The sequence below is a fragment of the Pempheris klunzingeri genome, chromosome 6 (genome assembly GCF_042242105.1).
Source record: "Pempheris klunzingeri isolate RE-2024b chromosome 6, fPemKlu1.hap1, whole genome shotgun sequence".
Lineage (NCBI taxonomy): Eukaryota > Metazoa > Chordata > Actinopteri > Acropomatiformes > Pempheridae > Pempheris > Pempheris klunzingeri.
Window position 1 is genome coordinate 8,409,177 of NC_092017.1, and position 13,339 is coordinate 8,422,515.

Here is a 13,339-nt window from a genome sequence, read left to right on the forward strand (position 1 = left end):
ACGAACCGCTGTCATATCGGTAGCAGTCACGTGGCTGACATGCTAGCTACCTTGCTAACAAGCTTGCAATGATTATCTCTCTACAGGCCTCTCATTGTGTTTTATCTCAAAACCCGGACAATGTGGAGCTGGCTCGTTTCTACTCCTTCACACAGAAAACCATTGCAAGACGTTTAGTTCTTCGGCAGTAAGTTAAATCTGTCTGTTTATTATCCAGAAGCGTCTGTTTCTCCTGATCCTGCTTTTATTTTGAAGGCAGGATTACAGCAAGGCCTGTCACTCCACAGTGACGTCACTTTTACTTTCCTGCAAACCAGCGTGTTTTTTTTGTTTTTTGCTTGTTTTTGTCATGGCTGCATAAAGTTTCATGTTTACACGGACATTTATCCAGCAAAACAAAGCTATTTGGATTTTTTAGGGTTCACAATTGTTGACACAAAATAATTTTTGGAACAGATGTACCTGCGTGTTCAACTATCAACTAATACACAATACAATATACGATATACAATATACATATTGTATACAATATACATAGTAAAAGACAAAAAACAGCAATGAATTATATGTGTAGCTTAAATTGTATTCGTTTGAGCCTTGGAGCTTAATTGGACCCCCAAAACTATTTAAAAAAGAGTCACTGGTTGGCTTATTCCTTCATTATGACATTAGCACTGTAGTTTACCTTGACTCAGTCCTACAACCACCAACCTTCTCTTTTAAATACTAACTATGACAACAAATGTGTATTATTCCACTGCAGAAAATAATCCTTAATAAATGTACTAATTTGCATGTTTGAGTAATATTATTTAAAAAACTACATTGCCCAGTGGTCATAGAGCCCTTTTAAAAACAAACTCTATATTTGTGACCCATTTTAAAAGATGTACATCTTTAGTAGAAACCAAAGAGCTTGGGGATGAGAGCCACGGGCAGTGTGGGTTAGTCACATTATATTAACAGCAACACATTATAGCAACACATTATTGTTTGTTTTTTTTTTGTTTTTTGTTGAGGGAATTAGTTGACAGCAAGCAAAATGTACAAAAGTACCAGCCTTGTCCTTTAAGTCCTGATCCTTTACCTGTCCAAGCATACACAGGGTTTTCAGCATCTGGTAACTGTTGATTTTATTTCAGAGACCCATCAGTGAAGAGAACATTATGCAAGAAGTGCTGCTCACTGCTTATCCCAGGCGTAACTGCTACAACAAGACAACGCAGTGAGTCAGTTTATCATTTATAGTGATATATATTCCTGCTGCTTATGTTTCCCATGTCACCTTGCAGTGCACATCGAAATACATTTAGATTATAGATGATCAACATGTGTTTTTAAACAGTCGATTTATTTGTGTAATTTCACATATGAGGCAATCTGAGGCGACCCTTCTTTTTGACTTTGTCTCATCAGGAAAAAACCGCAGGACTCGTTTTACAGTTATGAGGTGCCTCAGCTGCGGACAGAGCAAGACATTACTGAATAATCCAGATTACTGTTTGTGGGTAGATCGTCCCGAGGCTCAGATGGAGCAACAAAAGCAGCCAGGTGACAAAACACAACTGGACACCGTAGACACAGAGAATAGTTTCCACATGCATACTGTACTAAACAAGACTCCACACCAAAGCATCAAGAATCATGTGTTTTAAAGATCAAGTACACAGGGAGTCTAAAACAGTTAATAGTTTGTGCATATTGACGACCAAATTCTTCCAAAGAGAGAAAACTTGTTACAAATTCAGATTTTTCAACTCGCAATAATGACTTGAAAAGGACACGCACTCCGTACTGACTGTTGTTGTTCATTCCTCCTCCCCCACAGATCCAGGCCCCTTTCTTAAGAAAAAGAAACCGTCAAAAGACTCAAAGCCTGGTGGGTCACAGTCTTCTAAACCCAGTGCTGCCCAGAGCACTGCCAGCACGTAGCAGCAGGTCCCCTCTTCTCACCGTCAGATATGAAGGACTTTTTCCCTTTATTGTGTCACATATACTCAGCATCAGAGGAGGTAGCTTGATACCATAATTTATGACGTTTTTGGCCTCTGTGAGATCAGTATCTTTCTGCAGTGTGAACATCTGTTTGTCACAGTGTCATTTCTGATGCTACCAACAGATGGAGATGGTGTGCTTTCATACACACAGTGCTGATAAAGTGTATTGTTTTGTTTTGTTTTTCCAAAAGAAAAATGCCATAGATGGTAATGATTTTATTGAAAACAGCCAACAAGAATAGAGAAAATTGAATCAATTTGTCATTATTGTTTTCTGTCCTTAATATTTTACAGTTTCTGTACAGGCATGTAATGGTTATCATGAGTTAAATATCTCTTGACCGTGAACAATTTGTTGTACTTTCCTAAAATGTCGATTAATAAGACAATAAACATCTGTAGTTTATTTCACATTTTCTTCTTTTCTCCTTTGTCTCCCTTTGGCACTCTGAAGCGTGTTTTCTGAAAATAAATAAGGTTCTTGGCAAAAATCCTTGGAATATGGCCCATGTACAAGAGAAGAGCCAGTGTCATGCCTAGAAAACAGAGATTCACTGTAAACGGTGTGTTCACTTTAAAAACTAACAAGGGATGCACAAGTTCCAGTTTAATTTACCTGTGAGAGGGCCCAGCCAGTAGACAACTGCATACTCTGTGACAGTGAATCCAGAACAGTAGAAGGTGAGGCCATAGGCCAAGGATGGATTCACATAAGCTGAAGTATAGCCTTTGGCTGCGAAAAAGAATGGACAAATGAAGTCTATGGTACTTTACTATACTCATTAATGATGCTTTGAGTGAGCTTGAGTGCTACCAAAGTGGTGTTGAAGACACTCATAATTTACTGTTGTGTATAAGCAGAGTTGAGCAGTGTTTCAAAGCCGTATAAGCATTTCTGAGCAGTGTCGTATTTATCAGTTATACATTTGCACTAAAGGAAAAAGCATAAAATGAAGCAGTAACCCAATTATGAACATCAGAAAACTGCCAATGAAATATTATCCTGTAAAAGAAAAAAAAGAAAATTCTCTATTTTCCTCTCTTTTATAGACTTGCAGTACCTCCCTTTGACCAAATTCATAAAACACATTCACAACTGAGAATGGATTAATTGAAGCATGTCAGCGAGGGGTTCCAGGTTATTTAGGCTAATATTTTAAGTGACAGGTAACACAGACAGGATTGACAGCATCATGTGGATGATGGTGCACTTACAATGAACCACAGCAGAGCAAGTCTGTTGCACTGATTTCCCAGTGGGTTCCTGTATTTATTTGTTTTATTTGCTAAAAGTGTTTCTTTTTATATTCCAGTGATTTTACTGCACTCAGTAAAAGTTTCTTTGTAAGAGACCGGTTTGGACCTTTTTATTTTTTTGCAGTGATGAAAAAAGAGGTGCCAGGTTTTGTTCAGACTTACCAGTATGGGACAGGAAAGTGAGGAGGACAGCGATCAGGGGCACCTGGATCAGAGCAGACCGGCGACGCAGGTTTAGATGGATGAGGTGAAAGACGAGCGTGCAAACACACTCTGTGAAAAAACCCTGAAGCAAAGAGACCAGCAGAGACGTGCTGCACTCTCTAGCCATCAGGTTTTTGATCATGTGCATGTCTGTCAGCTCCAGGCTCCAGTAGTACACAGCTACAAGAAGGGCCAGGTGGGCCCCAAGAAACTGGGCTGCAACGGCCAGGAGAGTGGGCAGGGTGGTGGCCTCCAGCTGCAGGAACCTCATCACAACTAGGCTGGGATTCCCTGACGCACCACCACAGATCACACCGTGGGTTAGCAGCACCACAAACAGTATGGTTAAAGTCACATCAGGACCCAGGCCCCCGGCCCACTGACCCACCTCCACAATGGTCTGCACCTCCAGCCAACACGCCACCAGCATGAAAGACGACGCAAACTCCAAAACGAAGCTAAAGCGTGGCCATTTTTTAAGGAGTGCTCGCACCAAGGCTGCAAAAATTACAACGGCCACGAAGTATCCGAGAGATGCGTTCAGTCCAGACATGGTTCAGATCAGTCGTCCCCTGCTGCTTCTTTTCAAAAAGAAATGAATGAGTGACTCGATAACCCTGCTTTTTTTTTTTTTTTGGCAACGTGGCACATGCAGAGACACATTTCTTATCAGAGACACGTCAGGTTTTTATCCAACTGCCACCTGCCAAAATACACATGGGCCTTTGCAAGGTCAGGTCAGGAAGCTGGCCTTCATTCAGTGGTCATCATGTATAGATCAAAACTTTGTCACATGCTTGAAAAATGCTCACAAAATATGTATTGATATCTACTGTATATTAAAGGATACAAGCCTTTATGTAGACTACTTGTTCGCTGCTCACGTACATCTGGAAGCAGGTTTCAGCAAAAACATGTCATTCGTTGGTCTAAAGATTAATCACACAAGAGAGAGAGGTTGTTCAAAGGCAATTATCTATTTTTTGTGACTTGGTGGCAGCACTGAAGGCAAATGAAGCGTCATCTTCAAATACAGCATGGGAACAAACAAAACCAGGAGTCTAGCAGTGCTAGCTGCCTTTGCTAATTAGCGCTAAACACAGAGTACAGCTGAGGCTGATGGGGCTGTCATTCATGTTTGACAGTGATTTAAAATTATGTGAAGTGAAATTTTGACCTTATGATGGAGTTATATGGAAGCTCAGGCGATCACCGAGGTAATTATGATTCACCCCCTGGGGACCACGAATCTTTGAGCTGAATTTCAATGCAATCCATCCAATAGCTGTTCAGACATTTAGCTCTGGACCAAAAATGTCAGTCTGCTGGTGGTGCAAGAGGAAAGGTCAGGGGATCATCAGAGTCAACAGGATTCATCATCTGGGGACCATGAATCATGAAGACATAATGCAGGTAAAATCTGACGATTGAAATCAAATCAAAATGTGTAGCTTCTGGTGCTAAATGGTAAGAGGATCACCAGAGCAATGAAAGTTTAACCTATAGGGACCTTCAGTATCTGTGTCATTGTCAAGATATTTCAGATATTCTGACCTACAAACGTGGCCAAAAAAGAAATTAAATTAAAGTCCAATGTTGCTTCCCCTTCTTTGTGTAAATTGTACTTTAATGTGAGCAACTGCCAGCCAGTCATAGAGACAACAAGCTTTTAACAGAGTCTGTCATAAGTCAGTAATGTTACAATAACACATAACTCTTTGAAAAAACTTAAACCACTATATTTTTTCATATACATTTCATGTGTTTGATAAAAATAGCTAAAAAAAAAAACAAGTTAAATGGTGTGGTAACATTGGGGGTGGAGGGACTGCTACTGCTAACACATTAGAGGTCAATGAGCAAAACTATGTAGGACAGCAGAACCATCAGCACTGCAAAGGCCCACAGATGGGGAGAGTCTGGTCCCTGCAGACTGCAGCGTACCGAGCTCTACCTGCTGGATTACAGTGACATCTGTCTTTGTTAAAGCCCAAAGCTGCTGCTCTTATTTTCAATATCATGAAATGATTTGATTAGTTGTCTGCTGCGTAGTATGAGAACTATTTAAATTGTGCTATGACCTACACTGACTGAGGAGCACAATCTGTCATTCAGCACAAGTAGAACTCACAAGTACGATTACGAGTCAGTCAGCATGCAGTCAGTGAACTGTTTATATTTATTTGCACTGCTGGTCTTCCATCCATGTGTCATGAGGAAGTGCTGCACAGTCAGTGGTTGCAGCAGCATGCTGAAGAAAAACAAGAAGACTTTTAACATGGTACACAGAACTGCTCCTATAGTCTTTTTAAATGATTTACTTTAGACATTTGAAATTTTTTTCTATCTCAATATATATTATATGATATTATTTTTCTATTTCCATGCCACAATGCCACCATTAAATGTGTTTTTGCCTCCATCTTGTGGTTGAATAATAAACATGACGCACTATTTCTCTACACTTCTGTTGCTCATGATAATATACAGCAGGCATTAGATGTATTTGTGACTCATAGTGTAGAGAATTGGATCTGGAAAATTATTGTAGACATATTTTGATGTCTATGATCACCCTGACACTGAAGCAGTTAAATGAAAATCATCAGCCAACATTCATTTCATCAGCCATCCTTCTTTTTGGAATGATAGCCGATGATTTTCATTTATCGGCTTCAGTGTTGGGGTCGTGGTTCAGGTGTTGCAGCAGCACAGAAAGATGTACAAATAAATCAAGAAAAGTACAACAAGTAAAACTGAGAATATTGAACATTAATATTATCTCAAGTGAGGGGACATATTGGTGTGATTAGTAGCAGCAGCAAAGTATTTCACAACACAGAGTTGCACAGCAAAATTAAATTTGTAGTCATGTCACTTACAAACCAACATAAAACACGCAGTATATAGAAATAATTACATTTAGAATAGAATAAGATAAAATAAAGAATAAAACAAGATAACATAATGTACATAGTTATTTATTTATAAGTATATACACATACACAGACAGCCAGGAGTGCAGCATAGATGAAATATAGCAGGGAGAAATATATGGAAGGATAGTATAAAATCAGAATCAGAATCAGAATTACTTTAATAATCCCCAGGGGGAAATTGCTTTTGTTACACACAGCTCCAAAAGAATAAGAATAAACTTCAAACACAAAAGTAAAAATGTAAATATATCAAAGTATGTTTTTAAAATTATGTATTAAAAATTATTATTACAAATTATTACACAGAGGTAAATTATTAAATGAAACAGCAATATAACATAAGATATGATTAAATATAATATAATATATAAAAATGATTGATAAAACTATAATACATATTAATGAATACAGCACTAGCGTTCACAGTCTAATTGTAACTTTAAGTTATCGTAACTAATGAATGAATGTACGTCCTAACCTGTGATTGGATCATTCAGATCACGTGTATGGTTAAAAACCAGGAAGTGCCGTTGCAATCATGGATAGAATAGTAAATCTGCAGAGGAGATAACTATCTCCATCCAGCTCCTGCCTCATACTGTCCTCACCCCCTACATGTGACAGATTAACAATGTGTAGTTGATATTTTCAGCCACACCTGAAAGCACTTTGTGACAGTGAAGTAACCACAGTCCATAGATATATGGACTTTCTGCGTGGATAATATCCACTGGATATAACACCACAGTCATTTAGTCCAAAAACTCTGATGTTCAGACTGGAGGCGGAAGTTGTGAAACGTCGACGTGTGTGTGCGTGCGTGCGTGTTTGCGCGTGCGTGCGTGTTTGCGCGCGCATGTGTGTGCGCGTGCCAGTGAAGTGATGGCAGCAGGGGAAGAGCCGACGCTCAGAGAGGAGTGAGAACTTGTCGGGGATGGCGGACAAACCTCTGACGGTGTTCGTGAAGCTGTTCGCCGCTGGATTTTACGGTGTGAGCTCGTTTCTCATCGTCGTGGTGAACAAAAGTGTCCTCACCAACTACAGGTAACTGTCCCGCTAAGCGCCTGCCGAGGTTATTGACGCCCGCTGAAAAGCTGCCATGTTAGCTAGCTGGAAGTTGTGTTGCGCCTATTAGCTAGCGGCAACTTTGTGCCAGAGCGGTGCTGTAGGGAGGAACAGCAGAGCCTGGCTTACAGCAGCATGTAAGGAGGGTATGTTTTAACCTGCTAGCTGGTGCTCGGTACGAGGCTAGCTACGGTGGTGTAATGCTCACTGGGACTAACAGGGACTCTGCTCTTCCAGGTTCCCTTCTTCAATATGTGTCGGAATTGGACAAGTAAGTTGACTGCTCTCTGTTCTTGTGAGCACAGATTTTCACTCACTGAAAGTAGGCAGAGTTGAAGTATTTCTCTTTTGAATGTGTGTGTGTGTGTGTGTAGATGCTGGCCACAGTGGTTGTGCTGTGGGTGGGCAAGGCTGCGAGGGTGATCAGCTTCCCAGACTGTGATGAGAGCATACCTCGCAAGGTGAGACCATCTATCCATCTGTCTACAAGTGTTCAGTTCACCATGATCAGGGCTGTTTGTCCTCATTATCTTATATTTATGTTGGTCTCGCTTTGCAGACATTTCCTCTACCTCTCCTTTATGTGGGAAATCAAATCACTGGTCTGTTTGGCACCAAAAGGCTGAAGTAAGTCCTCATCTCTAAACTATCTAGGCTGAATTATGGTCAAAGGGAAGTTGATTCAATGTCATCATGAGCTCACTGGGCATGGCTGTTGATGTTGTGGCCAAGTTAAAGCAATTAATGTCCTCTTCCACCAGTCTGCCGATGTTTACGGTCCTCAGGAGGTTCTCCATCTTATTCACAATGCTGGCCGAGGGATTTCTGCTCAAGTAAGATTGCACATGACAGATAACCCACTTGTCGCGGTCATTCACCGCTCCTTTCACTCAGTGGGACACAGAGCCGTTCTCTTTGCACTGTAGTGGTGGCTTTTACTTGCAGCTCAAAGCAGACAGATTGAATTTCATTGCACTGCTATCTTTGACCTTCGGCAGGAAGAAATTCTCCAGGCCGGTCCAGCTGACAGTATTTACGATGATGCTCGGGGCGTTTATAGCTGCAAGGTAGGTTCTTGTACATCCAGGTGTCCTGGCTGTTAACCAGACCAGAATTAGTTCCACTACAAAGGGTTGTCCCGTCCTGATATATGTCCCCACTTAAGCTATATTGTCTTCATGGTCATTAAACACATGTTGTATATCTGTAGTTTAAGGTGTCCTGCCCCAAGCGAAGTCGTCAGTGACAGACGACTCCTTCACTTTTTTTCGTTTCCTTGTATCTCCGTTTATAGTGCTGACTTGTCCTTTGACCTGCAAGGCTACGTGTTCATTCTCCTGAACGACGTGCTGACTGCAGCCAATGGAGCCTATGTGAAACAAAAATTAGATGCAAAGGTATGTGGAAGCACCATCTGATGAATAGTAACCATTGTTGGGTTGGAGCTGTTTTTGGCATTGAGCTGATGTTGGTGAATTTAGAGACGCCAAACTGTCCTTCAGCGTCTGGTGTAAAGGAACTCAGTGTACACAAACGCCATAAGCTCGCTCTGTTAATTCCCCTCTAATTTGACTTTATTATCACTGCTCAAATATGTTTTGTCCTTGTGACTAAATGTTGTTCTGCTTTATTATGTATTTAGCATGTTTTCTGTCATTATCTTTAACAGTCAGGTTAATTACTGGTCTGTCAGAAATGGCTTGTACCTGGCTTTTTTTTTAATGACACACGAGCAGACAGCTCAGCTCTCATATTACAGCAGAGGCAGAACTGGATCCAGATTTAGTCTGTGATGTCTGCAGAGCACCATCTGCTACTACTGAGCAAGACAGAGAGGTGTGTGTGTGTGTGTGATATTGTGAGGGAGTGAAAGATGGAGCCACGTGAGCCAGAATCAGACAGATGCAAACAAGAGGTTCTAGGTAGTGCAGTGGGCTGGCCATGCATGACATCTGTATGCTAGTTAGTGAGGAATGCACTGAAAGACTTGTGAAAGACTCTCTGTTCTGGCTCTGCTTACTTTTCATGTTCCTGTTGCTCCCTGCCCATCTGTTTCTATGCTCTTTCTCACAGGAGTTGGGGAAGTATGGATTGTTGTATTATAATGCATTATTTATGATCATTCCCACTCTACTGTTGGCTCATGTGACTGGCGATATGCAGAAGGTGAGCAGTCTCTCTTTCTTTCTTATGTTCTTTCTCTCTTTTCTATAACCTGTTTCTTTATTTGTTTTCATTTAAAATTCTGAAACACATTGATTCATGTAGGTTTTATTCATTAGATTTATGAAATGTAAGTGTGTGAACAGTAGTTGAACCATCAAGTTAAGTCTCCATAGTTGGTTTATGGTGGTGATACTGATCAGCCATTGCACGGTCTGACCCTATATTGAAGTGAGTGCACCTATGTAGTGTGAGCATGGGTGTGTGCCGTAAATATGAGCTCCCTGTTTGTTGGTGAGTGTTGGCAGAGACCTTCTGGTTTGCCCAGCTGGGGCCCAGCAGCCAGACAGAGACAAAGCTGCTATTATGCACCTAGTAGAGTTATTACAGCAGCGCTCACAACCTCCCTTGACTGAATAAACTCACTTGGAGACACAGACGATTACCTTTTTTAAATCTAGTATGGAAGAGTTTGGTGTGATGTGTGATTTAAAATGTGATCAGCAGCTCTGCAGTGCTCGGTTTTCTCCCACTGAACACCAGACCAGACATGAGAGGACTTGATTTTTGTTTTTTTTTACCAAACAAACTCAATATTTTGAACTCGGAACATTTTTAATACAGCGTTACATTCCGATCTAGCTTTACTCATGATTTATGTATGTTTTTATGTGCGTGGTTTCACAAGCTGAGCTCTGCTTATTCTTGCTGTGCTTCTCTCGTCAGGCAGTGGAATATGATGGTTGGTCAGATATGTTTTTCCTCGCCCAGTTCATCCTGTCTTGCATCATGGGGTAAGAATACAGGCAGAGGCTTGTGTGACGCACACGCGTGCGCAAGCACACAGGATTGTGTTTTGTGCAAGAATCGAACATCTGGATTGCACCAAATTTCTCTAGGATTGCCATCATATCGGCATAAAATCTAGATTCTAGGCCATCGCTTACTCACTGAAGCTCACAATGAGCCTTTGTCTATCATGTTTCATCAATATTGTGAAATCTGAATTCTGGCTTGAAGAAGTTTTAAGTCTAATATGACGATATTGTTGTTTTGCAGGTTTGTTCTGATGTATTCCACTGTGCTTTGTACACAATACAACTCTGCATTAACAACCACGATTGTGGGCTGCATCAAGGTAAGCTGCAGATCCATGTGAAGTAATAATGGTTGAATATATGAAAACACGAAAAAAATTCCAAACTTAATATTCTCTCCATTGTGTGCAGAATGTCCTGGTGACATACATTGGGATGGTGTTCAGTGGAGACTACATTTTCTCTTGGACTAACTTCATAGGTTTGAATATCAGGTATGAAACAACGGGTTTACTTTCTAATGTATGTCCAAATGTCTGTTTCTAGTTTTGAGTAAAATGTCTCAACTATTGGATGGATTGCCACAAAATTTAGTGCAGACATTCATGTTCCCCGTAGGCTGCATGTAGTGTCATCATCAGGTACGTATGTGTAAAACTAATGACGTTCCCATCAGCCTCAGCTGCACCGTAAAAGATTTAAAGTTTACTCAGAAAACTGAGCAGAACATAAAAATCAGTTAGGATCTGTTGTAAAAGTTCAGTTTCCTTTTTTATGAAAAATGTTATATTATGATATAGAAGCTTGACAGACAATTTATTTATTTACACAAATCGTGGCAAAGAAGCAGCAGAGGCTTTACATTTTTAAATTCGTTCTCGCTTCCCACTGGTGCACTACTGTTTAGTCAGACTGGTTCTCCCCGAAACTGTGAACTCTGAAATGATACTGAGAGCAAAAGAAAAAGTCGCAGATATCATTGATGTGCCAGTCAGCTGCAGGAATTCATACGCGCCTGCTGGATCTTGTCTGGGAACCTGACGAACGTTCAGACCGATGTGCTGCTGCATGTTCACCTTTATACTGAGTGACACAAGCGACAACCTGGTTTTCATTTCTCACATTGCCTGTAGTCATCTCATGAGTTTGTTTTTTTTAAAAACAATCGACACACCTGATACACACCTCATTATTCAGTTTGTCCTCCTTCAGCACTATGTTACCCTACAATACATGCTCGAACATGTATTTTGCCACATTTGGTGTTTCTATACTTCTATACATAACTTGCTCTCCGTGTCGTTGCAGTATTGCGGGCAGCCTGGTGTACTCCTACATCACTCTCACAGAGGAGCAGACCAACAAAGCAAGTGAAAGCACCAAGATGGACATAAAGGGCAAGGTGGTTGTATGACAGAGACACTGGATTTTATTACTTTTCTGCTGATGAACAGAAAAACTCTACTTTTAGTACGACTTATTTATGGAGTATTTTGGCAGCCCCGGCGGGGGAACAGATGGGAATGGTGTCATGGCAACTAGCTTTCTGTGGAGCCACGCCGCCATCACGACTCTCCTGCCGCTGCCATGGTTACGAACCCTCCAGAGGGATTGTGGGTTGATTTTTTTTTTTTTTGTTTTGTTTTAGACAGTGTTTTCTTTTTAAATATTTGTATTTTGATACTGTACTTGTGAGCATTGAGAAGAAGGGAAACATGGAACCAATATTATTTATATGACAACACTTCCTGACATTTAGACAAACTGAGCGTTTAATGTTGGGATGACGAAATGTTTCCTGGACGCAGGAGTGGACAGCTGGAATAATCTATTGTGTTAAGCATGGGTGTGTACTGACGAATCGTGGGAATATTTGGTAATTGTTATTTTAAAGGCACAATCCTTATTTTTTACCGCCTTTTCTGGTTTGCCGTTTACAAGGAATGTAACTTTAGATGCCTTCTAAGCACAGTGAGATGCACTGACGCTGTTATCTGTTGCTCTGTTATCTGTTGTCTTTAGTACTTGTGTTTTGATTATTACTCGTACACTGTCATACAGACAAGCGGTAAAGACAGTGATCTAACCTCATCCTACAAACAACCAAAGTGGATGGGCAGTGGGCCGTCAGTTCCCATCAAGGATTGTGGCTTTAAATAATGTTGCTGCCTCTGGGAGATAAGTTAAGATTACAGTTTACATGTCGCTCTCTCAGTATTACAGGATGGATGTTGTGGACTCTCCAAGGCTGGTTTTGGTTCGCTCTATGCAGAACTAAAAAAAAAAACAGTACTTATAGTGTATTAGTACAAGGGGATCCATTTGTGGTTTTTTTTTTTTTCTTGACACAATGTTAGCGCACTTTTTTAAGTGAGGTCACACCTGCATAAAGGTGAAAAGGTACATTCGTCATCAAGAGTGAGATTATTGTACCTTTCCTGAAAAGTATGTTTCGGGTTTTTAAGTATTACAAGAGAACCTTGGGTTTTCTAAAACTTTTAATAATCAGGTACGAGTGTTGACTTTTTCCCTACATTTGTATCTGTTTTATATTTATTACTTTTTTTAGACTAATATTCATTTTGTAGGTCCAGTGGCTTACGAGCTGTTGAAACTGGTCCCATCTCAAACACAGTGACCATGGATTTGTAGCAGTTATGTATTTTTACATTAAAAAAAACTGATGTGACATATTCCTTGGCTTTGTTGTTCAGGTTATTATAGAGTCATTTGAACACGGAGCAGCTTATTTACAGAGAACATACTGTACTGTGGTGCTCACCCCCTAAGGAGAGGTTGTGATTAGAACATGACTTCACTAAGGTCACTATGCGTCTCCAGCTTCCTGTAACATCCAGTTTTGGTCTCATTCAAGTTACAGTTGCTATGAATTATT

The 13,339-nt window shown here is 40.5% G+C and overlaps 3 protein-coding genes across 4 annotated transcripts in view; 2 read left to right on the forward strand and 1 right to left on the reverse strand.

The window, feature by feature from the left end:
• The window catches only part of rpp21 (ribonuclease P 21 subunit), a 54,417-nt gene extending 52,009 nt beyond the window's left edge, over nt 1-2,408 (forward strand). For both annotated transcript variants that reach the window (XM_070832074.1, XM_070832073.1), the window contains 4 exons: nt 87-187; nt 1,143-1,225; nt 1,417-1,551; nt 1,829-2,408. In XM_070832074.1, the coding sequence (XP_070688175.1) occupies nt 87-187; nt 1,143-1,225; nt 1,417-1,551; nt 1,829-1,932 (423 nt within the window). In that variant the 3' untranslated portion in view covers nt 1,933-2,408. The remainder of the gene's footprint in view (nt 1-86; nt 188-1,142; nt 1,226-1,416; nt 1,552-1,828) is intronic.
• Nucleotides 2,405-4,034, reverse strand: aqp12 (aquaporin 12). The gene is made up of 3 exons (XM_070832072.1): nt 3,417-4,034; nt 2,614-2,730; nt 2,405-2,533 (listed from the first exon to the last, which is right to left on the reverse strand). Exons 1-3 carry the CDS (start codon nt 4,009-4,011, stop codon nt 2,406-2,408), a joined length of 840 nt encoding a protein of 279 aa, XP_070688173.1. The 5' UTR covers nt 4,012-4,034; the 3' UTR covers nt 2,405.
• Nucleotides 4,035-7,282: 3,248 nt separating this feature from the next.
• Nucleotides 7,283-13,136, forward strand: LOC139203096 (nucleotide sugar transporter SLC35D2-like). The gene is made up of 12 exons (XM_070832760.1): nt 7,283-7,441; nt 7,700-7,733; nt 7,837-7,923; nt 8,022-8,089; nt 8,224-8,295; nt 8,461-8,529; nt 8,757-8,859; nt 9,536-9,628; nt 10,352-10,419; nt 10,685-10,763; nt 10,855-10,937; nt 11,752-13,136. Exons 1-12 carry the CDS (start codon nt 7,332-7,334, stop codon nt 11,855-11,857), a joined length of 972 nt encoding a protein of 323 aa, XP_070688861.1. The 5' UTR covers nt 7,283-7,331; the 3' UTR covers nt 11,858-13,136.
• Nucleotides 13,137-13,339: the final 203 nt, after the last annotated feature.

Coding starts and splice junctions, on each gene's coding strand:
- aqp12 (XM_070832072.1), bottom strand. CDS start 4,011: ATGTCTGGACTGAACGCATCTCTCGGATACTTCGTGGCCGTTGTAATT. Junction 2,731..3,416: donor CACTTTCCTGTCCCATACTG/GTAAGTCTGAAC, acceptor TCTTTTTCGCAG/CCAAAGGCTATACTTCAGCT. Junction 2,534..2,613: donor CTGGCTGGGCCCTCTCACAG/GTAAATTAAACT, acceptor TCTGTTTTCTAG/GCATGACACTGGCTCTTCTC.
- LOC139203096 (XM_070832760.1), top strand. CDS start 7,332: ATGGCGGACAAACCTCTGACGGTGTTCGTGAAGCTGTTCGCCGCTGGA. Junction 8,296..8,460: donor GCCGAGGGATTTCTGCTCAA/GTAAGATTGCAC, acceptor GACCTTCGGCAG/GAAGAAATTCTCCAGGCCGG. Junction 8,860..9,535: donor AACAAAAATTAGATGCAAAG/GTATGTGGAAGC, acceptor TCTTTCTCACAG/GAGTTGGGGAAGTATGGATT.